Genomic DNA, 26,877 nt, shown 5'->3' with positions numbered 1-26,877 from the left:
ATGCTTTGAACACTCCCTGGAAGTCCTATTCTGTATGCGCATCAAGCACCCTCTGTGATTCACACCGGATCTCCTCCAGTGTTGAAACAGCAACCCTTTAGCTCGAACCTTATTTTAGCGAACAAAAAGAAGTCTCAGGAAGCCAAATCCGGCCAGTAGGGTATGGGTGGTGGGGAGCAACAACTGCGTTGCTGTGGGCGAGAAACTTTGGCGTTTTAACATGCTGTAAGCGGGCATGTTGCTAGGTTGAAAAACCCAAGTGCCATTGCACCGAAGATCAGGTGGTTTGCACCAAATGTTTTCCCTCAGACGCCTCAGAACGTCAAAGTTAAACGAACGTGAAAGAAAACCTACCTGGTTGCTCCAAACCCAACGTGCCATTTTTTGGGTTTGGACAGTGATATTCTGCTTTCTTGAAACGTGAATACCACTCAAAACACCTCGCCTGGCTCATTGCTCATTGATATAGGCTTTCTGAAGCGTTTCAAGGGTCTCTGTTATGGGTTTCCCAATTATTGACACAAAATTTGATCTGTGCTAGCTGGAGACCATGGTGAAATCCCAAGTGCACATGTACTAGTGGTCACACAAACGCACGTAACAAAGGTGCTGATGTGATGACATAACTTGGAATTCTTACTCTTGAAAGTTATCATTTCTGGTGAATCAGATTTGGTCGAGTGATAGTTAGAATTCTTAGAAGATTAGAGGTTCAGGAACATCCGTCTCTACTGACTCCTTGATTTACGGCTGTTTATTTATTCTCTAAGTTACACTTTCGATGGGGACAGAGGGACTTAATTTATTTCAAAGGCAAGTGTCGCTTATCCGTAGAGGTTGGACATTTTGGCCGTACAGTTGTGGAGGCTATACTGACTAAATTTGGGGGTGTTTTGTCAGGTGGAAATTACAGAAAATACCATACGACTAAATAATGATAACCATTGTATTGTGCTCCCTATCCAGTATCCGTGCTCTCTTTACTTTATTTTATTTATCCAGTCATCTCCCCCCCCACCCCCCTCTCACAATAACGACTACTTGGTTCCTCTGACAGTTTGTTAGGATGTTCCCAGACAGTGGAATGTACCCGGCCGTCCCACGAGCTGCTCGCTACCGTTGAGTGTTTTTACTGCAGAGGTCTCCGGGCTCTATGGGACACTGAGGGAAACAAATAAAGGGGCAGAACGAGGCCGTGGTGTTCCCACCAAGTGACGTAATTCAACGTGGATCGAGGTCAGCAGAGGCCAGCTTTTTGGGAATTGTTGTTTAAGTTTCTAATGGCTACCCAAAGATACTGTGGTGAAGTTACTCATAACATGATCGGGGTTGAAGCCATCTGTTTTGTGTTAGCGTGACTGTGTGTGTGTGTGTGTGTGTGTGTGTGTGTGTGTGTGTGTTAGTTTCCTGGTCACAGCATACTCTGCAGGTTGTTGTTATTGAAGCCAATTTGTGTTCACCTTTGCCAGATGTTCATACATCATACTGACAGAGAGAACAAAGAAGCAACCAATTAAACTAACATGGAGGGCAAAAAAAAACCCCATTATATATGAATCTGATAAGGTTACAGTTCTTCTGATTAGTTTGAAGACTGAACAGATTATTGATCGTGTAATCCCAACACACAGAGTCAAGGTGTCTCGTGAATTCATTCTTATTCCACTTCACGTCTCGTACACGGTTGATATTACTTTGAGGTCCCTCTGACAGTCAGATCAAACACATCTGTTCAAGAATACAGCACAGAGGAAACTTATATGTAGACACAAGAGCATGTCTAATTAGACATTTCAGACCTGCACCTTCATTTTACAGGGTTGAAATGTGAATGTTTATGAATCCTTTTCAATCTGGGTCACACTTACATAATTTACCAAGCTTCATCAGCATGTATGTTTTTCCTGAAAGAAAGCAATTTGTGATGTAGTGATGAGGTGTTCTGGTAGTCTTTGTAAAATATCAATTTTGTCTGCTAACAAAATAACAGAAAATGCCTGAAAATATACTAACAGAATTATAATAACTTCACTGAACTAAAAATAAATGCCGTTTCAAGGGTGATCTGCTTGCTAAAACTTTCAAAAAGATCGTATACAGTACAAAAGAGGATGTCCTCTGGCATTTTATGTTCAAGGAGTATAAACATAAGTGTTAAATGTATGCTTGTGTATCTTTACAATTCTATTCATCAGGGATGTCGGTGAGTTTCATGTAAAATGGGTGCATTTATGATAAATTGTAAATACCATTATTATCGTAAATATTGTAGTATTTTTGTAAGATTTTATGCTTTTGTTTTAAAGTGGTATGAGGTACAATGTTATCTTTATGTATTGAACACCTGCACATCCCAAAAGTTGTCCATTTTAGGGACTCGTCAAATGCAATTATTGGATTCAGCTGTGTATGGTGACTGCTGACGAGCCCTACACACCTGGTGTCCTCCCAAACAGGTGTTCTCACTTATTGAGCCTGATTGACCTCTCTGTGGGAGTGTGTTTTTGTGACTGTGTTTGGAAAAAAGTTACACTGTCATGCGTATTGGTTTGATTTTAGCTTAAGTAACGCTGAGTTTCTGCCAGAATATGGGGGTATATCCTGAACAGAAGTCTTTTCAGAGAAAACACCTGTTTGGGTATACAGTATACGATCTTTAATTGTTTGTCTGTGTCTGAAATCACCCCCGTTCAGTTATTGACAGACACTCGGTAGTTTATTTTGTAGTGAGCAGTAAATTTAGATTTTGGACACTTCTATGGATTTGTCTTGGACACTCCTCCTACAAAGCAGTGGGTCGTATTTACAGTTTGTTGTCAGAAAAAAAATACACATTCAAGGATTTTCATGAAAACTGTAGAGAAATAATTTACAGGGACAGTCAAATTTGATTCTCTAAAAGTTTTAAATGTTACTGCATTTTAATGGATTCTCTGTTTCTACATGAATGGACACTAATTTAATGAGCATTAAACATGGACATCTGTATTGTCACATTTTTTTGGAGAAGTAAAATGATCTTTTTTAATAGAAAGTATTTTCCATAGGCTTGCAGAGATTTGTCTGGCATGACCACACCTACATTATGTAGTTTGTATAGTAAAAGATAGTCATAACCACAGTAATATTGCTGTTACATGACTCTGGGTCTCTGGGGAGCAGTAAACCAATGGGCATTCTAGTAATCCATTACAGTAACATAACACACCATAAAGAGATGGTCTTTTGTACTGCTGACACAGCTCCTAGAAATATCTCTCTCACTTCACACTGGCAAAGATAAATGGATCTGCAGTCATGGTCATATGGATCCATATCTACACTTATCTGTAGACCACTTTGTCCTGTGTCATAGTCTTTGTACTTACTTCATCTGTGAGTCAAATGGACTGTACAAATACCCATGTTGAAAGAGAAAATAGGCTATCAGCCCCTTGGCTTAAAATCTACTTTGGTTGTTCACAGATCAAAGGCATATTCCCAGAGGGGGCAGTCAGAAAATAGGGAACAAGTGCACAGTAGCCTGGGGTGTTGCCTTGCCACATGCCCGTAGTGGACCCCAAACCAATTAGGCCTTAATTGAGTGTCAGAGTGAAAAGGGGGCCATTCAGCTGAGCCTCTTTCACCCTGTTAGCCAGAGACAAGCATGCTTTGTGACACACGTACTGACTGATCTGGAGGCATTTCGTTCATCCGACCCACTTACAACAGACGAGGCCGGGTGAATAGGCTGCTCCAGGTCGCTTTCAAAGACTCATGTGCATCTCGCGTTTTCTCCCACAAACAAGTTGACAAATGGGTTTCGCCATGCAAATGATTGGGCTAATGGTTTTGGTTGAAGATCAGCGTGTGCCCAATACATATGTGGGAGTAATGGCTCTTTTCCCTCCTGGAAAACAAGCAGAATAATGGACCACAAGGGACGAGGAGGAGCTCTTTGATGGCATCCCTCAACACTGTGAGCGTGGAAGTTTGTTTGTCACCATCAAACTCGGGTGACCTAGTTGTTCTGTCTGAAATCAGCTGGTCTTTAATTACTGGGTTGAAATTAAGTCAAGAATATATTGTCTGGGTCTGTTTAGGAGGGAAAAGGCTGGACAGAGGTGTGGCTTTAGTGAACCCATGGGGCTAAATTTTGAACATTTATAGCTTGATGAATGTTCTGTGCGGGTTCACCAACTTTGAATCACCAATTCTAAACAGAAAATGTATCTTCGCCCAAAAGAGCAGAGGACAAGCTGCTGGTAGCAAATTAATATTGTCGCTCCATAAAGTTGGGAGTTGCAAAGACACGGAAATTCAGAATAGCTAAAATCAGTGCAGCAAAGTCAGAGATAGGTAGACTTTGTATGAGTCAGCCTTCAGAAACACTCAATTTGTACATCTTTCATTGGACTTTTGATGCATGGAATAATTTTTCATGCATCCTCGATGCCCTCTGTTCATTATGTCTCACCCTAACTAAGTAGTTTTTATGCCTAACCCAAACCATGTGGTTTTGTTTTGTAACCATGTGTTTTCTATTTCCTAAACCGAACCACGTGGTTTTACACGCTTAGACGAGGCAAAACCGTGACCTTGACACGTTATCCTCTAGTGAACTGGCAGGTGTATTAAATGCTTTGGGCATGATATCGGGTTGGAATTTGCGTGAGGAATTATAGTTGATAAGAAAAGAGTAACCAAACAAACAATACCAAACTGAATCTTACTCATCTTTTATTTACACCAGTATCAACTGTTTTGTACTATCAAGACACTTGAATATCTATTCGACTCACATCAGAGGAAAAATGATTGCGCTGAAATGAAATATTGCCAGGTGTCCAATGAAATAAATTGTGCAACAGCCATCGAACGACTTGTATATTTACAACCCTGTCTGAAAGCAATGGAGTGAGGGAGCAACATGCATGTCCTCCCAAATCCTCTCTAAGGCCTCCAGCACAGAAAGGGCCCCAGGAGAAGGTCCCCGGGGTCAGCACAGCTTCTGTCGACATGCTTTTTTTCCTCCCAAAGATCTTGGTCTCCCTCGCTCTGTTTGCTCTGCTCTGTTGCACCTGCTGTTACAGATACTTTTAACCCACATTTGTTTTTGCTAGTGACTTCTCACCGTGGCTACTCTAAGTTTCTCATCCTTGGCTCTCTCTTTTTCTTTTGATGTCTCCTTGTCACTCCTCATGAATGTTGATGACATCGATTTCTCTACAACTGAACTGCAGTTGAGCTAAGATTACAGATTACGCAGAGAGAGAGAGAGGGAGAGAGAGAGGCTTTACCTCCCTGAGCACCAAAATCTATCCAACTTGCTGTGCTGTGGTGCCTGGCAACCAAGCCATGTTTTTTTTTTTTTTTAACCTCCTGTTTACTGAAAGAGAGAGAACAGTCAATGCAGTGTGCACATGCAGCTCTAAACCAGCAATGGCAGGTTGTCCTCATTTCCTATGTGTTTGTGGAGTTTTGCTGTGAACTTGCCACAATTTGACCTTTACCCCAGATGTTAAGGTCTTCAAAGCCAACATGGATAAACATCAGTCGCTAAAGCCCTTCACGATAGCTGCACAAATTAATGCCAGGCGATCAATGAGGGATTTACAATGTCAAGCTGCTAAAGCTTGCTCCTGATTCACATTAACAGGGTTGATGGCAACAGCTGAAGCATGAACAGTGATGTCAGAATACACACACACACTTGTCTTTTACATACATTATTTAGTTCACTGATTGCCAGGGTGATAAAACTGTCATGTGCAAAAGTCACCAGGTTTTTCTAGTAAAAGTAATTTGTCCTAAACAAGGCAAAGTTCTTGTGGAGCGTCATTAGAAGCACATTGAGTTTTATTCTTTTGCTAAAGTGTAATTTCTGTCCATCTGGTTTTGTTTACACAAAATGACTAATTCTAACCATTGTGTTTGGGAGAGTGTAGACAATTTATCTAAATTATGTTTCTAATTAAACCATAAAGCTATGGTGGGTGTTGTTGTTTTTTACTGTGACTAACCACTGAAAAACACTCCTAACTTTTTAGGAGAACATTTTGGGCGGGCTTACCAAACATACTGCTGACACCATCTTCATACTCTTAAAGAACCAAACCAGTTAAAGCTGCACTAAACAGTATTTTCAGACTGTCTGGTAAAATGATGATTTCTAATATGAAATGTGGCACTCATAATGAAAAATCCAGAGAGAATTCAATCATTCATTCAACTGTGGAGTTACCTTTAGCTCGACAGTGCGTTTTGGCATGTTTCAGCGCATTGTTTTGGTTTTGCTGCCCGCAACTTTGCCGTTTTAGTTGTCTTGCTTTCATTTGACTTGTTTCCAAACGGAGCTGGAAGCTGCCTGTAACAAGTTAAAATAGTACTTTTGAAATGCAAATAAAGTAAATTACGTGACATGTAATGTTACTTACAAAAAAATTACTTATTAGAACCCAAACCGTGATCTTTTCTTAATCCAAAGTATTTATTTTTGTCGAACCAAGCTACAGCCGTGTCACATTTAACCCAAACCATGATCTTTTCCTAAAACCTAACCAAGTGTTTATTGTTGCACGGAGCATTTAAGTGTTTCAGATCCACATATTTCCCTAAGGAGTTGGTGGAGAACAAAAACTGAGCTAAAAAGAGATCAATCCTTAGACTTACTGTTTGTTTCCATCTTCATGATTATTATGCATATTTCTTCAAATGAATGTTAATAATGCTCTGCTTAATGTGTAAATAGGCAACAATTTGACAACAATTTTGTCCAAACAACTTAAACTGTAACATGCTTTTTACTGTTTATTTCTGCTGCTGCCAAGGGGGATCAAAATCAGTTATTGCAGGTTCAACTCAAAATCTTCAACATCATTTTCTATCATGTTTTTAATTTAATAAACTACTTAATTTTTTACTTAGCAGAGGAAACACAATATTTGACAGAAACTTTGCAAGTCAAATTTATCTGCTTTTGTGGTTTGCCATTTTGTTAAGTTGCTACATTCTTCTCTACTGTTCTGTCAATTCAGAGCCCATTACTCCCACCTCCCTTGTTTCCCCACCAGTTAATCACCTGCCGCCTCCCTGTGCACCTGCATCCACTTCTCCAATTAGTCCTCTCAGTATTTATATCACCAGTTCAGCTGTCAACCTTTTCTAGACTGCCTTTGGGCTGTTCATGTCAGCCGGCCATGGCATATTTATATTCCCTATCTATTTTTGAACTCTCTTGAATCTTTTGCTTTATCTGCCTGCTTAGTTTTTTGTTGTTGTTGTTTTTTTTTGGGGGGGGGGGGAAAGAAAGAAAGAAAGCAACCTTTTGATCCAGGTTAACTTTCTTTTACCACCCCCTTTTGTGTCATGCTTGAAGCGTCTCTATTCTGAGCTCACTCATTTATGAAATGAGATGCCAGCACTGTTGGCAGCCTGCATTTAAGTAGCGCTCTGAAATCACTTTTGTGGAACAACCCCCATATTTTTTAGACTTCATGTTGTGCAATCCATCACACTGAACATCAATCATTTTTGCTGGTGTTTTGGTAGCAAAGATTGAGTCCAAAAGTCTGCCATTCGCCTCACAACAACAACTTTGATCTACAATCTCCTGCAGGCTCTGCATATGCACTGAGAGAAACTCTTCAAATGTTAAAACCTGCACAGCCCCTATCACGGCTCTTAAATCTACTCAATGATAGTTTACCTGTCCCCTCTGTGAGTGCTCATTTTCCTCCTTACTCCTCTTCCAGGCCTTTCTATAAGTTGTTTTTGACTGCTCCACTTATTTTCTCCTCCTTTTTTCCACCTCCCACCAAATGCCTCAGCTCAAGAGGTTGTTCAGTCACTTCCAGCTGACAACACATCCAGTTTAGAGATGAATCATTTAGGACATGTGTGGGTTTGCTTTTGAGGAAAGCTGTAGTAGCAGACATATTTCCTGGGAGGCGAGGATGCAGATGTGCTGTTGAGGTGTTCGTGTAGGCCAAGAAAATAAAACATTTAAACTTGAGATGTTTTGCAAAGATGCGTTTTGAGGAAAATGTTTTGTAAGAACATTTTACAGTTATATTTTTCTACAGTAACCCCATAAATCTTTAGCTAATGGCAAAGTTCATGGCTTTAAACAAAATAATTTGTCCCAGGAACATTCAGCAGCTCATTCAGTCAACAAAAGGGAATTTTAGCTTAATATGCATAATCTTATTTTTCACCTGAGTCCATATTTCTCCACTAATTAATAAAATCTTGATCTTAAAACCCAGATTACTACATTTCACTGGTCCTTAATTTGTTTACACCACCTTACTGGCAGTTTTGTGTGGATTTGAAAGACCTAATTAGATCGTTAAATCTCCTTTCTTCACAGTCCAAATCAAAGAAAGGAGAGTATTTTACCCCTAATCCATCTCAAATAAAATTATAAAATGCTAATTTCTTCCTGGGACAGTGGTGTATTTTTCTGGGAAGGTCAGTCACCTCTTTTAATATTTTAGACTGAAGCTCTGTGAGGTTAATTTGTCACAGCTGAGAGATCAGCAGAGCACCAAAGAACTTTCACCTGTGCAGCATTTCCCCTGCAGGCCGCGTTATCTCACGTTTCATTTAATTTCACTTCATTTCAGATCGTTATGATCATAAGTGGGAAGTTATTTTTGTTAGCATCTTAATTTGAAACATTCGTGCCACACAGGCTGGGATCTTTGAAGTCACCATACAGTTCAGCAAATATAATCGTGAGCCACCAAACTATGTCTATTACCATAAACAAGACTTCTCCCCTTCTCTGTGGTGGTTCTGTTTCTCTGTTACCATATCTGAACCTGACATGGCATCGGGCCTCAGTGCTTTCAAAGCTCTCTTTGCCGAAGGCAGCAGCACTTCATACCATCATGCCCTTCTATGGCAAATACAAAAGACACAGCAATGAGGGCCTTTAAGGATACAGCTTCCCTGACATCAATGAAAAAACAGCAGGCTGAACTCCATCAGTGATGCCTTTCTGTCTCCTTGTGGCTGCAAAATGCAAATGCATCTTTAAGACCACTGATCACCACAAAGCCATTTGCTGTGTGGCCTTACAGTTTGTCACCATCTTAAGGCTGATGTATATTTTACGGACCTGTTTTTACTGATTATTTTCAAAATTTCTAATGATTGAATAAAGTTGTTGTGAAGTGACCTCTTCAGTTTATCAGATAATCCAAAACCCCTTTTGTGACTGTAAAAAAATTAACTTTTTGATACATGGTGAATGCGATGGCCGTGTCCTTTTCGTTTAAACTGTGCCATCTTAATAGGGGCTCCGCTTGACTCGCACGTTAAACCGGTCCAAATCATAACGCTGCAGTCGCCGATTCAGTTGTTTCGTTTATTCTCACATTAATCAAAAAAGTTTACAAAACATTCTCGTTGTAACGTGAGGTCAAAGACTGTACCGATGCCCCTTCCTCACGTTTCCTCCATGCTTGGTTGAAGAAGAACCAAAAACTCAGTCCCCCTTCTCCCCTATCTCAGCTGACAATCATCTTGTCAATCACAACTAATACATACTAATTAATTCAGCATATGCATTTCATCTTATTTCATAAGTCAAAAGAAAGATTCACATTACCTCAGTAAATAAGCAAATTCTAATATAATTTGTTATCAACACAAAATATGGCTCTAACAGTGAAAGATACACATTCTTACAAATACTAAAATGATCTGATGGAAAACATCACATATTTGACTTAGTAACCATGAAGACTTGAGCCTGACAACATTCTGATGTATTTACTTGTATCAGTCACAAGGTGGCAGAACATTACTACAGTTGAAGAGTGGAACATGTTTGACATTGATGAATCAGTTTTTGAGTATCCATTGCCTGACATATTGGTTTTTTTTTTTAATTTTTATATAATTAACATCTCAGTATATATTATAAAAAACATATAAAGAATTGAGGAAAAAAAAAAATCTAGTTAAATATGCACATATTGAAGTGAGAAAACTAATTTGCATAATTAAGGACAAGTTTTGTCCTGTGGTTTGACTGAATCTCGTGACAGTTTATGGAGCCGAATCACAATTAAATTCAACCATTTCAATGTCCAAAAAGAGAGTGGTAGTGTTCGGTGGCTGAAATGCATACAAACACTAGTGCTCCTGAAGAAAAAGAGATGAAACTGTCAAACATGTTCATAAAGGGAACTTCAGGCCCTCACATGTGGAGGACAAGAGGTGAAGGAGTACTTGGAGTTGTAATTAAAAGATGTTATTGGTCACAAGCCATGTAACCAATTACAATTCACTAATACTGCAGTACCGGTCCCTGCGCACAAACCACACACACTCACAATAAATACTTTATTTTCACCATGGAAAAATAGACAAAAGATCTCCATATAGAATAACAATTTCCCTCAATCATGTTTTTACATATTCATTAGTTTTAATTTCGGTCATCCTCTGGATTCAAATACACACTTTTAATTTTTAGAAGAGAGCAGCTGTCCGTTTAAATGACCAGGCACGGACAAAAATAGATATTACATTTCTCACATGCTGTAACAAAGTCTCACATGCTGTAACAAAGTCTCAACTACATTACAACACAAAGTACAAAAATACTTTGGGTTAGCGGGTGAGTTAGTGCATGCAGATGTTAAATGCGCAAGCTGCAATGAATGCAGTAAATGAAGTGTCCAAAAAGTCACTACTACGACTACGTCGGCTTTCATCATCAACTCGTCTTTTTTTAGTCACATCAGTAGCTTTGAAGTGACGTCCAAGTTTTGCCTTCACTTCATAGTCAAATGTGCTTTTAGAGACTGCGCAGACTGTAGGCCTTTTCTCTCCGGCCTTCTGTGCATTTCTTTATTCTCTTTGAACCTCTTTCAGCTTTTATTCAAACGGAGCAAAAATAATCCAGCAGAGAATGAAAAGATTTGTTGTCAGCTTTATGGTGGAAACAAAAGAGTGAGTGGAGGAAGAGTATTTTTTCAATGTAAGGATATCCAAGATTATGACCACCTATGAAATGTGCTGAATGAAAATTGTAGGATGTGTGAAGCCACATGATGACCACCTCCTCTATTAGTCCCTTCTTGAAATCCAGTATGCTGATTGTAGTCTTTCTATTGCGCTCTATGAGCTCATTTTTCAGTCACTGATGCACAATTGCAGTGTGGCACATTAGAATCTGGGTTTTAAAACCCCAATAAAGAAAGAAATAACTGCCTATTCACAAGGCTTGTGCTCTCCTGACGCCTTTTCGCACAGAACACAGTAGCAGCACTGATGAATATCAAATTGCAGTCATACGCAAGTCGAGGTATTTTTACATTTTCCTGCTCAGCGTGTCCATAAGAGCAGTTGAGAAACCGCTTTGGAAAATGCTGAATCATGTGGCAGCTCATGACTGGACGGATTTAACGGTGCACATTTTAATCACAGCTGTCTTGTTTCTGAGCTGTAAATTGCCTCGTGCATGGAGAAGTTCTGAACTGAGGCAGGTACAGCGGAGAGAAGCCACCTGTTGGTGCTGACAGAAGCTCCCCGGGCTCACTTGAGTCCTCCAGTCCGAGTAAAGGATGTGACTCCAGAGAACAGTCCTCTCTGTTCAAAACAGCATTTTTAAGAAGCTCAGTTTTTGTCTCCTCTTCTCTCCGCTCCTCCTCTTCCTCGCTCTCCTCATCCTCTGCTGGATAGTCCATTCCCAGATAATACAAGACCTTCTCCTGCCTCACCTCGCCTTCGTCCTCTTGCTCTGATGTTTCGGAGAGCTCCTCCACTGAGTTGGAGGAGCAGGAGTGCCTCGGGTCGTCCATCTCCCCGCCACGGCAGCTGTCCAGGTCCCACAGGCCACCGGGGAAAGATCCAGAAATGTCAGAGGTGTTGGCAGAGAAATTTCCCTCATCGCTGCAGCTGCTGCCACTACCATCCTTGTAGTGGAGATGAATGGGCTGCTGGTCCTGCTTCGGATCAGAGAGCAGAATGGTGGCGTATGTGACTGAGGACTGTGCAGAGTTGTCAGTGCTACCAGGGCACTGATTCACCGGCTGCAATTCACCTAATCTTGGGCTTGAAGTGGTTAAAGCATCCAGATTAACGGCTAAGGAAGGAGCTCCGCCCAGGAGCGTCTCACTCTCCATAAACTGGTCGACCTTTGAGTCAAACCCCGGAGAGAGGGAGATGGCGAAGCCCGTGGCAGGGTCAGGGGTCAGGGACAGAAGTGGTGTTTGGATCAGGGCAGAAGTCTGAGCTTTGTCCACTATGATGACTTTGGAGATGTTCTCAGAGGGCAGCGGCCAGGCTGGCGGACCCTCTGGAGGTCGGAATAGGTGGTCGAAGGTGTCCACCTGGAGAGATGATGAATGCATCCAGTTACTATTGGTTTTCAGATTATATAGAATTCCCAAATTGTTAACACTATCATGGAAATACTTCACATTCAACGGCAGTCTATACAAATTATTAATATATATATTTTTTTTTTTTACCTTTTTGAAGTTTAGTCCTTTCGCCCATGAGCACTTGTTTGGGTTGGGAACATCCTTCCATACAAACTTTTTCATCCTGGAAATAAAAATGCAGCAGATATTCACTGTCTAAACCCTCTTCTCTCATGTCTAATTCCTCCTCCTCCTCCTATCAGCCAACATCAAGTGTAACTACACCCTTGTGACCTGTTAAATGTCACACCTCTAATTTTTCCTGGTCAGTATGTCTGCGCCCTGAATTACATTTCACCCCAGAGATCACCATCATTTATCATTTCTTACAGCTGTCTGCATGAAAAACTAATTCTGTAAACACTGACGCTGTGCAATTAACACCTGCAACAAGATTAAATGTGAAACGACCTGACGGATTGATGCGTCAAAAAGTAAAGCTGGTCATTTTCTGGGTGTTGCAACTTTTCTGATTTGACATCAGATTCATTAATATTTAAGCATTCTCTTCCAGAATTTGAAGTGTTTTTGCGAAGCACAAGCTCTTACTGGTTTTGGGAGATGACCAGGGTGACAAACAGGACGATAGCGAGGAAGAAGATGATCATCAGCTTCATATAGGCTGCAGGGTCTCCTCTGGTGGCTGAAACAGCATATCAGACCTTTAATTAATAACACAATCTAAGTGCTGGCATTGTGTCATCCTTTCAACGCATTTATTGCTGAGTAAGACACTGATACAAACAGCCAGAAACCTGAGAACAGTGAGCATACCTAAAATGTACTTTGGCTCTCCTTCTCCCTCAGCAAACACAGGGTACAAGTAGAAGCCGTACTCCTCAGAGCTAAAGAAATTACCTGATATGATACAGCCAAAGAGTTGCAGGTTAGTTTTTTTTTTTATAGAAACACACTTAATAGGTCAATAATGTCGTGTAAAAAAGACAAGAGAAGAGAAGGTATTACCTCTTAGATTGACAGGGCGATCAGTGTAGGGCAGCCGGGCCCACGGCTCTCCCCTCGGGCCAGAGTCCTCAGAGTCCTGCTGCTTCTGCGGCGACCACTGGACCACCATGAACAGAGGTACAGAGCTGTTGTCCAACAGGCTCCATGACAGAGACACACGAGTGCTGTTGATGATCACCGCGTGAAATGAATGCACGCAGCGGCCTGCAGAGCAGAAAAGAAACAACTGAATCAATGCTGTTGTCTACACGCCCTTCAGCCCCCGATTGTTTGTGTTTATCTGCGTACAATCTCAGCCTTATTATGAACATGTTCTCTAATACTAATGGAAAAATGTCTGACAGCATTTTATGGAAAACAAAACACTGGCCATCTTCATGGAAACCCATTTTTCATTCTGCCAGAATAAAAATACCTTTCTGTGAATCATGACTAATGGGAGAAATTCCCAGAAATGTTACCGACACAGAGAGTATTCATTAGAACATGAACCTTGTTATCTCCGTTCTGAATGCTGCTAACAATACTTGCTACAGTAAAGGTAATGGCTGCCTTGCCTCCTTCAGAGCTTTTATGAGTGTACGAAACAAATCACCTTATTTTGTTTCCGTTAATACGCACCTGTCTGTGCATGTGAGCACTGACCATGAATCTGTATACACTGATGAAAGTCTCATGCCCTGTTTGCCATTCATTTTAACCTCTTGAAAATCTGTTAAAAAAAATGTTTATAGTGCAATAAAACCCCTTTTGATCTTAGCTAAATTTCACATGTTCACAGAAACATAAAGCCTGAAATCGCTGCTACAGAAACTGTCTGTCTTCAGGCTGCTGATGTTTTGAGGTCTTTTTTGAAATGTTAAGATGTCCGTGCTCGTACGTGTTTTGTGTATGTGTGATCCCCCTCTCTCACTCACGTTTGGGCTGTTTCTCCAGCGTCATGTTCATGTTGTTAGCGGAGCTCCCCAGACTATTGTATGCTTCCACGGTGACAGTCTGGAGCTCCTGGCTCCACTCAAAGCTGTAGGAGGACGCCCGCTCGATCTGAACCCTTTGCACAGAACCACTCGAGGACTGGCGCTGGACAATAAATCCGTCCACACAGTAGGAGTTCCAAGGTATTGGGAAATGCTGGGAAACAAAGGATAATATTTAAGTAATTTTAAATGAGACGCCTTAAATAATTAAACTGATGTTACTGTATTTTTCGAGTTATCAATATATCCCATGAAAAAAAGCAAGTTGCAAAGCGCACTAGTTTGTATTAAAGATTATTTATTTAAAAAAAAAAGCTAAAAGCATCACTATAAACAGCTGGACATTGTAGGTTTTAGAAAGTGTAACCCAAACAGAACCAAATGGTGCATTTGGTAGGAAATATTTCCAGCTACAGGAAGTGCCAGTCAAACTCAAATTAAACTACAGAAATCCAGCCAGTGTGGCCCATTGTTGTGTTTTTTTTTTTTATAGCTCTTGAACAAATATTGAACTCCTCGGCACAAAGTAATAGAGCTTGATCAATCAAATATATAAAGCTTGGCTGCACAGACAATAAATGTTTATTAATGCTCTTTGGTCTTTTAATGGGATTTGCTGACAATAAATCAGACATAACCTTTAATTTAATTATTAATTATTTGTGTACCTCAAACAGCAGCGTGACATTTGTCTGCTTTCTGTATGGAACATCTTGACGGATTCTCCAGAAATCCGGGCCACGCTCGGGAGCTGAGGAGAAGACCGATCAGCAAACATTACATCCCATGACAGCTTTTACCTCTATGTCTCTGTTAGTGATGGAGGCGATGTGTGTGCTATTTTCCATTTGAGCAAAAAAACCCAAAGTCTGATGTGACTTTAAAGGTTCCATCAGGAGCCGCATCTGTCAAAGTTATATTAAATGATGTTTGAAATTTAGATCAAGGGCGGAATCACTGGTGTTTTACCTCTGCTGTTTTGAGGTGTGGAATAGACGGAGTCGCTCCATTCGCTCCAGTAACCGGTGCCGTTGGTGTGCATGCAGCGCACTTGAACCACGTACACCCGGCACATTTGTGGCACCACAACCTCCGCCCAGGGAACCCGCACTGCACCCTGCACCTGAACACATGACTGTTTTAGAGCTCACTAATGGCAAATACTTAATCTGGGGAGAACACATCTGTTCCATCTGTCTATCAACTTTCACAGAGGAAACAGAAAAATTATTACTTCATACTTTTCAGCATTTTGAATGAATGTTGGTAAGAGGAGGGAGCAATTTACAGCACGTGTCTAATTTCCAACAGGAGTTTTCAATTAGAGGAACAGAATAAGGTCTCAAACATATAATCAGCTCATATAAAACTGGCTAGCTGAGGTCATGTAAGAGCATCCTGTATCAAGAAATATGATAGTTCTTTATAATATGTCTGTTCTTGAAAGATAATTTAAATTCCTGTTTTTAAAATAAAATACTGACATTTAGAATCGTAATTTTGATAAAGGTCAGAAATAAATAGTTTAATAGTCTAACAGACAGGCTCACCTTCCAGTCCGGTTGGGCTTTCACAGCGGATGGTGAGTGGTACCGAAACTGACACTGGAGACCCTCGGCCGGCAGAGACGGAGGCTCCCAAGTGACCATCAGGACCCCACTGCTCAGGCTCACTGCCTTCACGTTAGAGGGTGTGTGAGGTTTCACTGCAGGAGAGACGAAGAGTACCACAGTTTCTCAGTTTGTCCCGTAAAGTCTCAGCAAACGTCTTTAATATCTAGTAACAAGTTGTCATGCCGTTTATTCCTTTTTAGAATTATAATCACGACTTTAACCTTGATATTCAAAGCCCTTTGATAATTCAACTCTTTCTCAATGAATATTTAGTGTAGCAATTCTTTTCTTTTCTTTTCTTTTCAATGCTTGCCTTTTGGTTAATTAAAAACTATTTTTAAAAATAGTAAATAGTAAAAATAATAATTTTGATTGATGGACCAGCTAGAATTTGTACTTTTGTGCTAGAAATACATTTTAGGAAATGGTGTAGTAGAAGAAAGAGTTTCAGTTCAGCTTCATATACTGATATAATAATAAAGGGATTTCGTAAATATTACTTTCAGTGACTCTTGTTTTGTTTTGTGGTGATGGGCTTCACACATGAATCCGTCCCACTCACCGTGATCTATAGGTGACAGATAGATGGGTTTGGACCTGATAGGACCCAGTTGGGATGGCACTTCCAGCCACAGTTTGTAGCAGTTCATCCTCAGTGGCTGGATGGTGCAGGTTTTCTGCCTGGCTCTGTGCTGCCTGCAGGCAGGGTTCACCTCCTCCACCGTTTCCCCCACTGTTTCCCCCGCTCTCTCCCTCTCCTCCATCTCGTCGCACGGCAGGTCGGCCCACCTTCAGTGAAAAAAGAAAGAAGAATTCATTTGAATTCATTCATCATCCTTTTATCTCTTCTGAGTAAAAACAATGTGATGAACATGACAACAGAAATTAAAGGATAATATCGAGCTGTTAGTATGCTTCTTCAGAACTGATTGTTGGACTATTGCATTGCTTCATACGAGGGTTTGTTTTGACCTTCTCTCGCTAATTCCTTTTTCATTTGTGACCCAATTATGTGCAGCACTTTTCATCCAAACAATTACAAGTTATGCCCTTATTGAAACAATTGTCCACTCCCTCTCAATCCCTGGCTTTTCGCTCCACTTTCAAATGTGACCATTTGGAACAAATATTAGAGATCTGGGAGCGTTGTAAATAAACCAACAGTTTAGCAAGCACAAATGTGAGCTAAATGTAAGTCCAAAAGTTGGACAGTTTGGATAACAATTTCCCTTTGTTTTCCTTATGAGAATGGCTAACCAAGGGCTTTATTTACAACCTGCATGTCTTCCTTTTACCAATGTCTTCATGCTCCAAGATCTCAATTTTATTTTTATAGAGATAAAATAGCTAAACTGCAAACTTAAATTTAGCAATAAATTAGAAGTATACTTCAAATTGAAAAGCAAAAGGTGAGGAGAATTCAAGAGAAAAGTAGGAAAGAAGGAGCTCTGCGGTTAAGGATTGATTTGTGGTGTTGCACAAGAGGCAACTACAACAGTTAGTAACGAGAGATTCATTACAGCCTTCTGTCAGCCCTCATTGTCCTCAGTGGTTTATGTTTTTTTTTTTTGAGTGAACAGACTTCCTGTTCCAGTGAGGCAATACTGATTATAACTGCTCAAAGACACTTCCTGGTGTCACTTCACAAAGGTTATACACAAGTATTTCCTCAGTGTGTTGAGCGAACGTGCCATCCGGTGCACTGCCTTCAGTGACGTCCAGATTTTAAAAACAGAGTTGGAGGTGTTTTTCTGAATGTTGCATTAACAATGCCGCATCCCTTACAGGAATATGAATTGTTTGGTAAACGCTGCTTTACCTGAACCAAAATTTGAGTTTGCTCCACTGTGTGTTTGTCCAGCTGCAGTCCATGGAGTCAATGTCACCGCTGGTCTCACAGCGTATATCAATGAAAGCCCCTGGAACACACAAAGAGAAACACATTAAAGTTTGGGGACATTAAAAACAAACTTCACCTGAGACAACCTCTGTGCACTGGGATTCTCTTGGTTCACATTGTTGTGCTGTCAAATGTCGCCACTGTTTTTCCTGTCTTTGTCCACTGAAGGGACACGGCCTTTCAGAAACTTTAACACATCACACATTCATTGTTGAGTTCCACTTTCACTCTGGAAATAGCTCAACTTTTCTTTTGAACTGTAAATGAACAATGTCTTTTTTTCTTTGGGCATGTTACTGCAGTAGTGATACATTGCATGATATTTAGTTTTGCTTTAAATGGTGCAACAAAGCTCACCTTCCACATAGATCTGGCTGTAAGGGATGCTCCACTCCTGAGTGCACCTCAGCAGGTCGTACATCTGAGTGTTTGAGGGACGCACTGTGATCTGGCTGACCTGGTTTAGGTAAAAACATTTTCTTTTTACTTGGACTGTACTTTTCTAAAAATAATGAATGATTTCACTTTTTTGGAAATGTTCCCAGAATCACACAAAGCCCTGTGTCGAGAGTTTCTTCTTACCCACTGGTTGACTGGATGGTACTGGCTGCGGTGAAGCGGCTGCTGGAAGTTGAGCATCCACATGGCCGTGCTGGCGTTGACGCTGTGGTCGTTGAACACACAATACACCGTGACGTTCTCCCCAGGTCGCGCCACGACTTTCTCTGGAATGTAGCTCACCGCTGCACACACAAATAAGTCACTGATTTAAAAACTTTGCAATGATCAGCATCTCTCTAATCCTTATTCCTTTTTATTCTTTTTTTTCTCTCCTCGAATGAAATCGTATTGTCAAAAGATAAATGGATGTCAAAAGCAATAAAACAGTATAAAAGTAAACAGAACAAATGTCTAACCCGCCCTCATTCATCCACAGTCTCCATGTACTTTTTCATGAAAGAAATACAACTTTCAGAAGGATTTTAAAAATGCTTTGTTTGTTTGTTTGACACATGGTAGGAACTAGATAATGTGTGAGGATCACTTTTGGTGCAACTGAAACATCTGAGGAGTTGGTGAAAAGAGAATGTGACTCATCAGCAAGTCAGAAAATAAACTTTTTTGCAGCACGTTACTTCACATTTCCAAAACATTTCATGTCATTTACTTTGCTATTTTTGGAAGACCTCCTGCCATCGCTTGAGGAAAGTTTCAGTGAGATTAGTCAGATCTGCTGAGTCTCAGAAACCTTTAACACCATAACATACACTTTCTACACCCAGAGTCAAGTTTCTTCCAGTGACACACAGTTGAAAAGCATCTCGTATGACAACACAACAGCGTGCTTACCAGATTCATATAGTACCTGTGCTGGTCAAAGCCCTCGGGCTAATAATAGCATATCATTATCAGTCTGAGTTGCAGAGTATAAACAAAACAACCAGCCAACATGAACAATTCATCATTTGTAATGGAGTTGATTTTAGAGGGTGCAAACAGATCTCGGTTGTCGGTCTCATTTCTGAACTGTGAGTTGTTATTTTAAATCAACTAATATTCATTTTTGGCCTTCAAAAAAATGCCACTGAGGAACAAATCAGGCACAATGAGCACATAAATAAAGTGCCGCAATTTTACTTTAAATTATACTTTGTCAGTGCAGTAATTTTTTTTGTAGTGTCTTCTTTTTAATTTGATGTGTTTGTAATATGTAACACCGGTGCTGGCTGTGCGTATGTGTGCGTGTTGTTATGAGGTGCTGTGAAATCTGCACATGAACAACTACGTCATGTTTGGAGCTGCGGCTCTGTTTTCCTCTGTGTGATTTGCAGCAGGTCATTCAACTTGGAAACGACCTCTGACTCAGGGTTCCCTGACGTGTGCCATACTGAAATTAGCGCTTCATTAGTGGCTCAGGCTAATGAGCTAGATTCATTATTAAAAGTTCAGCAGAGACATAAATCTACCTGAGAGATATCATAAATCCTCGTCTGCAGAGCCGCTCGGTGGAAATGAGAGTTGAGTTGCAGCCAAATGTTACGTTCATTGCAAAAAGATGAGATGATATAAATTTGACTCCCTTATTTAAGGCTATCAAATACAGACACAGGGCAGTCAGTGTCAGAACAAGCAGGGCTAGTTTGTGAATCAGTGTTTAATGTCAAGTATTTTCTGTTAAATTTAATGAACTCCTTGCAGTTATTAAACAAGTGGAGTATCAGACTCCCTGTTGGATACTGTGGATGGACAGGGATTCTCAAGTAATTCCTAAAAAAATGAAAAAAAAAAAAAAAAAAAAAAAAAAAAAATCTATATTTACGCATGTACATACTGTATATAAGTGAGACATTTAAGGTAAAGAGGAAAAACACTGCAAAAATCTTGAAGCTTGTCTAAAATGCATGAGTAAAAAAACAAATAAAATAACTTTAAAAAAAAAAAAGCAGCAGCTTTTCCCGTATCATCTTTCTTTATATAAACAGTTGGAAGGAAGTAGTCCTTACTGTCCAGGTAGATGTGATGAGGCTCACTCCACTCGCTCCACAGCGGAGGCTCGTCCAGGCCAGAGCAGCGAACCTGGATGGTGTAGTTCAGCATGGGCTTCAGATCCAGAGACAACCTGGGCTCTCCAGGTGCAGACACCACCTGGAGATAGAGGAAAGGGAATGAACACTTACATGCACACATGCGCAAAAAACTCAGAGTTTTGGTGTGTTCCTCTCAAAGCAAAGACGCATGCTTATTTTTACTTCTCCTTTTGAAGCAAGATTCGTCCTTGAACTTCAGAGCTTTCTTTACAATCTACATGCAAGACTTCCTGTTTTCGTTATTGCATGAAAGCAAGAAACACATCACTGAGGCTGCTGTAACTGTAAGACTGTGACATTTTAGCTTTGACGAGGTGCCAAATAGCAGATCACACGACAGCCAGTACAAGCAGAAGAAAACCAAACACAAGTTATCATCTCCTTAGAGCTGCAACATTTAGACCAAATTAACCAATCAGTCAATCAAGAAAATAAAAAAAAATAACCGGTACATAAATAAATATTTTACAATTTAAGAAAATAATCTGCAGATTAACTGATAACAATAATAGTTAGTTGCAACCCTCCATCTCTTACTGTATGTAGTGTTTGATCCCTGCTTGGTGTGTAACAGGCTTGTTATTTACCTGCCAGGCTGGGTGAGAGGTGTACGAGGAGTATCGGACCTCATATCTCAGCGGGCCGGTGTCAGAGTCGGATGGGTCGTCCCAGTGTACAACCAGTTCCGCCTCAATGGTCTGAATGTGTGACAGGTTGGCGGGAGGACTTGGTTTCGCTGCAGAAAAAGAACAAATCGTCATACTGCATACTCCACTACAGAATCACGACACTGTACATCTGACAAATTACTCGTAATGATAACCGCACTTTGATCCTTGCATCATCAAAGCCTTCTGAATCCAGTTTGTATTATGACAATTACAGAAAATAAAATGAGAGGATTGTATTTTAACTATGAAATACAACAAAGTACAAAGTGCCTAAAAGTCTCATTAATTGCTCCTGCTTGTTATCTGTCAGTATTTATAGCCATTTACTGTCACTGAGACTATGGCATTGCAGTACTGTGCGTCTAATGCTAGCATTTGGTGCAATTAAACTTTTCTTTATCCAAGAGAGATCAATACTCTTGTAGTCCTCGTGCCAGGATTATTCATGTTAAGTAAATTAATGAATCACATCTTGAGTGCAGAGTTAACAGAAATGATAGCCAGCATGTAATTGAATTGCTCTGCCTGACATGAATGGTAAATTAACTTTTTAGTTGTAATAAATCTGCCGTGTGAGCATTTAGAGTCATCAAAGCAGGTTTCTAATATTCTATAAATTATCTGTTCAGTAACAGTTACTGTAAAGAGATTGACATCAAGCTCATTTCACGTGGATTTTAGACGCTTGGACCCAGAATCACATTTACCGTCAGTCACTAAGGAGAAACAGGTGTAGCAGCCCAGATAACAAAAGATTTCTGATTCATCATCCAGTTATGACAAATAACGTCAGAGACAGTTCAGCCTAGTAAACCACGAAGATGCCTACAGGGAGAGGAGAGACTACTCAATAACAGCTCAACACTTTTTTTTTTTTTAGATGACTCTCACACCATGAAGACGAAGGGTTTTTAAATTCTCTTCTGAAAGGTTCCATTCACACAAAACTCAGTATGAAGAAATATTTTGCACTTTCCGAAGTGCAGTACCATCCAACTGCAATGCACTGGCAAGTGTCAATTGATTGTTATCTGTTTCCATGGTTATAGATCAAACAGGAAATATTTAGTGTCACTTTTCACGATGCACATGCACCGCCTACACACCCAGGCTTAAAAAAACAGACACTAAAACAACAAGGCTCAAGGTTAACCTACTGTCTCCATGGCAACATTACCCGTCTGCTTACAGATAGATTGCAGATTTATCCGAATTAGAGAAAAGAAAAACTAGGAGAGACGAAACCCATATTAGCTTTGGTTGTTTTGAAAAGCAGCAACTATTTTGATAATCAATTTGTCATTCAAGACATTTTATTACATTAGATGTAATTAGATGATCCCAGCCTTTAAGGTTTTACTCCATGAATTTAATATTTATAATGTTGGATTGTTGGACAGACAAAAACAAAATACTTAATGCCGTCACATTGGGCTAGAATATCAGAGTAGAAGTTTAACGTGGGACAAAATTTGAATACTTAAAGTTCAAGTGCCTCAAAACTGTACTTAAATACAATAAATGAGAGCTATTCTTCATAGCTCATCCAGAGGTTGGATTTGTTTGCTTTGTTTTAAGAGTAAAAAAAAAAGAAGTGGAGTTCTCATTTAAAGGATGAGAGCTACATTAGTGACACAGTATTTCAACCTAAACAGGAGTGCTGGACATGAAATGGTTACCACTCGGTTTTTGTTCTGCTCTGTCAGTTTAAACCTCAGAGATCTGCTTGAACAAACACAGCATGGAAAGTCCTTGTCTATCACTGTGAGATCTCACAGTTTCAATGTGGCTGCACACACACATGCACACACACGCACGCGCACACACACAAGGATGTGGCCCAGCTACTTCCAGCTGTATTCCAGTCACGTCTGCCAATCGCAGCTGAATAAAAATGTCCTCATCTGTTCAGATTCATCACGTTAAGGTTGAGAAAAGAAAATGTTGGTATTAAACACTGAGAGGTTCTTCATCATCGTCATGATGTCTGAATCTATTCTGCGGGGCTTAACCTTAAAAAAAAGGTGAATGCCGGGAACTTCTTCTTAGGTCACTTACTGTAATGCACTTAAAACAGTGTGGTTATACATCTAAAATACCAGAATGTGTATTAATTGCTAAACATTTGGGGCTTCAGATGCTGTTTTACAGAATTTTCTCAAAACTATTCAACAAAAAGATACTCAAAATATTTCTTAATATCACTGTCTAATAAGGCATACGTATAAACAAGAGCTGAGTATCATTTCTCTGGGCAGCATCACATTATCAATTGCAAAGCCTACAATTCATAGATTGACCGGTGTCTCAGCCTCCTCACCAGTGGATTCTTCTTCTGTGACCAATAAATGTAAGACAGAAGTTAAGTCCTTTTTATCTTAAAAAAACAAAGACTACAACAAAAACAAATCGCTCTTTCTTACCAGGTCGGGCAGGTATCATAAGCAGGACTGGCGGGGCCACAGCGTCAGAGATGCTGACGGTTACCACGGTGACAAAGCCCATTGTAGGGTCGAGAGAGATTGAGCACGTGAAGGAATCCTCCGCCTCACAAACAACAGAATTATCAGATGCAGGATCGTTTGCCTCTGCGTCGTCTTTCTGAGACCTGGAATTGGATAGAAAAATACTTCAGTTGCTGTTTTCTCAGTGAAGCAAAAAAACTATATCATCAGATCCTGAATTTAAAAAATGTGATCAAAAGTCAACGTCACTGAACATTCAACAAGTGTTAAAAACTATTATAGATTCTTGTGTTTTTTTGTAATGTTGAATTATTAAGAATTAAGGTAACGCCTTTCTACAGTTTATTGGTGAATAACTTCACCAATAAAATAAAGTTATTTTAGTATATCTTTCAGAGTTCGGCATTTTTTTTTAACACTTCTCCATTGATTTGAAGGTTGACAGTCAATCTACTGTCAGGGTTTTTTATTAGCTGTTATGGAGCTCTATTTGAACTGCTTAATGTGATTAAAAAATATGATTAAAAGCTCCTGAACAGCTAATAAATCGACATTGTGGGAAAACCTTTTTTGTTAAATTGTATGTACCTTTACAACAAACATTTCAGAACAGTGTGCAACATGTAAGAGGTGTAATTTATCTGCCATCTCTTATCAAGTGTGTGTTAGATCAGCGGTGAATTGGTCTCTTTATCCCCGCAACAGCCTGGAGCCTGCGTGATATCACACAGCTTCCCCTCTGCTGATCAAAGTAAACACACACATGCTTAACCCCCCACTGAGCGGTCAGGAAAGGTCCAATCAGACTGAAACACACACAGATCCAACACACTGACTCACTCACACACTCTGGAAAAGCGCAACACGAACAAAGAAAAATGGGAGCAGCTTAATACTCACAGCAGCCGCTGCAGGCTGACAGCCATAAGGTCAGAGTCCAGCGTGCCGGACGGCTGGCCGTGAGACTGAAGATCACAAGTTAGATTCCCCCAGTTTTCATCAATTCTGCACAGTATGTCCAAACAGGTGCCTGACGAGAAATCACATTATAACATGTTGGTACACTGCGACCTTTAAATGCAGGTTTCTCAGAAAATGGTGTGGCTTCATATTCTGAGAACTAAGCCAGTGAGAGAAATGATATGTCTGCAGGCAGCATCTGGTGACAGTCACTCCTGCAGCCTGGTAATATTGGTCATGAAGGTTAAAAAAAAAAGGAATAAGCCTTTACTGATACTGTATCCAATAGATGTTTTAATATAAAGAAATAAACAAGATTATTATTGAAAATATTATTCTTCAAATGAAACCCTCTTCCTTGTGTGACAAGACTAAGGAGTATAGAGAACTTAAATATGAACTTCGGCACGTTGTTACCATTTCTCTGTTAGACTTAACATTCATAAATTAGCATTAAAAACAAAGTTCAGTAGAAGAGGGTATGAATGTCCGCTGTTTCGCAGGTACATGTAATTGCTGGCATATAATGTGAACCAAGGTGAACTAACAGACCAGCATTATAATCACTGTTGACATGAGTAGTGTGGGTGAAAGTCCACAGGCAACAAAAACATCACTTTCTAACCTCTTAAATCCTAATTCCTTTTTTTTAATTTTCTGCCTGACAACACATGCCAAAATTCCAAATCATCAAATCCACAATTACAGTCAACATGAACAACTTTGGCTTCTATTAATAAGAAGCACTTGGGGGAATTTTGAAATGCAATAAATCTCCCAGTCTACATCGCCGAGTCAGAGTGAGATTTGAAAAACAGCAACAATTCATCAAAATACAAAACTAGACATTAAAAACTCACGAGTATGATGCGCAATAATGCCACATCTATTTTAGACATTTGGTTGTCCCAATGGTGGCGGCAGGTCATGTTTTAAGTACCAGGAAAGACGAGTGGTTGTCCTGAACTTTTTAGTCTTATAATTATCATGTGCACTCAACTGCCATTTGAATTCTAATATAAAATGCCTACAGATCACCTTTTTTTTTTTAACTTTCATTTGTATCAACCATTTGTTCACTGGTGCTTCACATGTAAGCACTGACAGTATATATTGTTTGCCTTATACTGTATATAAAGGCAAATGTTCAGTATTTGTTTTTCAGTCTTCACCCTCCATAACTATGTACTCACAGTAACAAAAGACATGAATGTAATAGGTATGACTAACACGTGAGGAGAATGACTGCTCTGATAGTCTTAGGATACTCTGTGGACCTTGTTTGTGTATCAAGAGCTGAATCACCCCTTGCTGTTAAAAGGCTCCATAAATTAATCAGGAGGCACAGCGCAGACCTTTAACTTTGCTGCTTCATTGTCAATGCTAAGACATAAACCTGCGAGTTCTTATGCATCACAGCGCCTCACAGATCAAAGCAGGCAAACAAACTCCTCACCTCCCTTTTGTGTCAATATCACCCCACCTCCACCTTCTGCGCCACACAAAATCAAGAGATTACTTAATAATCATGACTCACTTGAACCGGTTCTTTTTTTTGGCGTTTTGACTGAATGACCCCCTTATTTTCTCTTCTTTCAAGAAAACAATAAATCTAAGAGTGCACTCTGAAAAAAGGAGCAGGGAATCCCTGTGAGCTGGACTATCTTGGGAACTGATCACAGCGTAAGAGTCACATGGTCGCCCACAGGAGGCTGACAGGAGGCTAGGAGGGATTTCAGATAAAAAGCCATTAAAGTGTAATGAGCCTGTCAGCCTGCTCTTTGGGGGCATCTCCATACAGCAAACCTGTGACGCTGCTGCAAGCAGAGCCATGAGGCTGAGTAACACTCAACCTGCTGGGTGTTCTGATGAGCCACGGTCACATCGTGCAGCCACCCGTCGTTGTTTGAGAGTAAACAAATGCGAGTGCATGATGGCTGTGATAAAAACACGGGTTTTGGCAGAAAAGCTTTGGTGCTAAGCAGCCTCAGTGGCCTCGTTTCTGTATTTCACCGTCTGCTGTCAAAGCCACATTTTTGCACTGGCATAAAACACAAAAGACAGAACCTTTACCAACTTTCTTTAAGTGTCAACTTGTTTTAGAAGATCGTGATGAAGATTGATGTTGAGGCAATAAAAGGAGGCATATATACATTTATATTAAAAAGCTTATGTTAGATTTTAAATTGATCATTTCTTATGCACTGACTCTCTCAGTAAAGTCTTATCAATCCTGACGGGAGCAACAAAACCTGGCAAGCTGACACCAACACTAAGATATAGTATATCGAGGCGTATTTGTTAGGAAACATTCA

General features: G+C 40.1%; 1 protein-coding gene across 2 annotated transcripts in view; it reads right to left on the bottom strand.

Annotated features, from left to right (window-relative positions):
* Nucleotides 1-9,338: 9,338 nt before the first annotated feature.
* Nucleotides 9,339-26,877, bottom strand: part of lepr (leptin receptor) — a 38,738-nt gene continuing 21,199 nt past the window's right edge. For both annotated transcript variants that reach the window (XM_069153177.1, XM_069153174.1), the window contains exons 5-21: nt 24,503-24,632; nt 23,561-23,745; nt 21,054-21,202; nt 20,383-20,524; nt 18,461-18,621; nt 18,236-18,335; nt 17,798-17,897; nt 16,541-16,767; nt 15,916-16,070; nt 15,335-15,488; nt 15,034-15,116; nt 14,306-14,519; nt 13,389-13,592; nt 13,197-13,280; nt 12,972-13,065; nt 12,471-12,546; nt 9,339-12,329 (exon numbers count right to left, since the gene is read on the bottom strand). In XM_069153177.1, the coding sequence (XP_069009278.1) occupies nt 11,415-12,329; nt 12,471-12,546; nt 12,972-13,065; nt 13,197-13,280; nt 13,389-13,592; nt 14,306-14,519; nt 15,034-15,116; nt 15,335-15,488; nt 15,916-16,070; nt 16,541-16,767; nt 17,798-17,897; nt 18,236-18,335; nt 18,461-18,621; nt 20,383-20,524; nt 21,054-21,202; nt 23,561-23,745; nt 24,503-24,632 (3,173 nt within the window). In that variant the 3' untranslated portion in view covers nt 9,339-11,414. The remainder of the gene's footprint in view (nt 12,330-12,470; nt 12,547-12,971; nt 13,066-13,196; nt 13,281-13,388; nt 13,593-14,305; nt 14,520-15,033; nt 15,117-15,334; nt 15,489-15,915; nt 16,071-16,540; nt 16,768-17,797; nt 17,898-18,235; nt 18,336-18,460; nt 18,622-20,382; nt 20,525-21,053; nt 21,203-23,560; nt 23,746-24,502; nt 24,633-26,877) is intronic.

The sequence above is a fragment of the Embiotoca jacksoni genome, unplaced genomic scaffold (assembly GCF_022577435.1).
Source record: "Embiotoca jacksoni isolate LCO1_2020_lvr unplaced genomic scaffold, fEmbJac1.0.p SCAF_19, whole genome shotgun sequence".
Taxonomy (NCBI): Eukaryota; Metazoa; Chordata; class Actinopteri; family Embiotocidae; genus Embiotoca; species Embiotoca jacksoni.
Note: the sequence above shows the minus strand (reverse complement) of the source record. Positions and strands in the feature narration are given on the sequence as shown.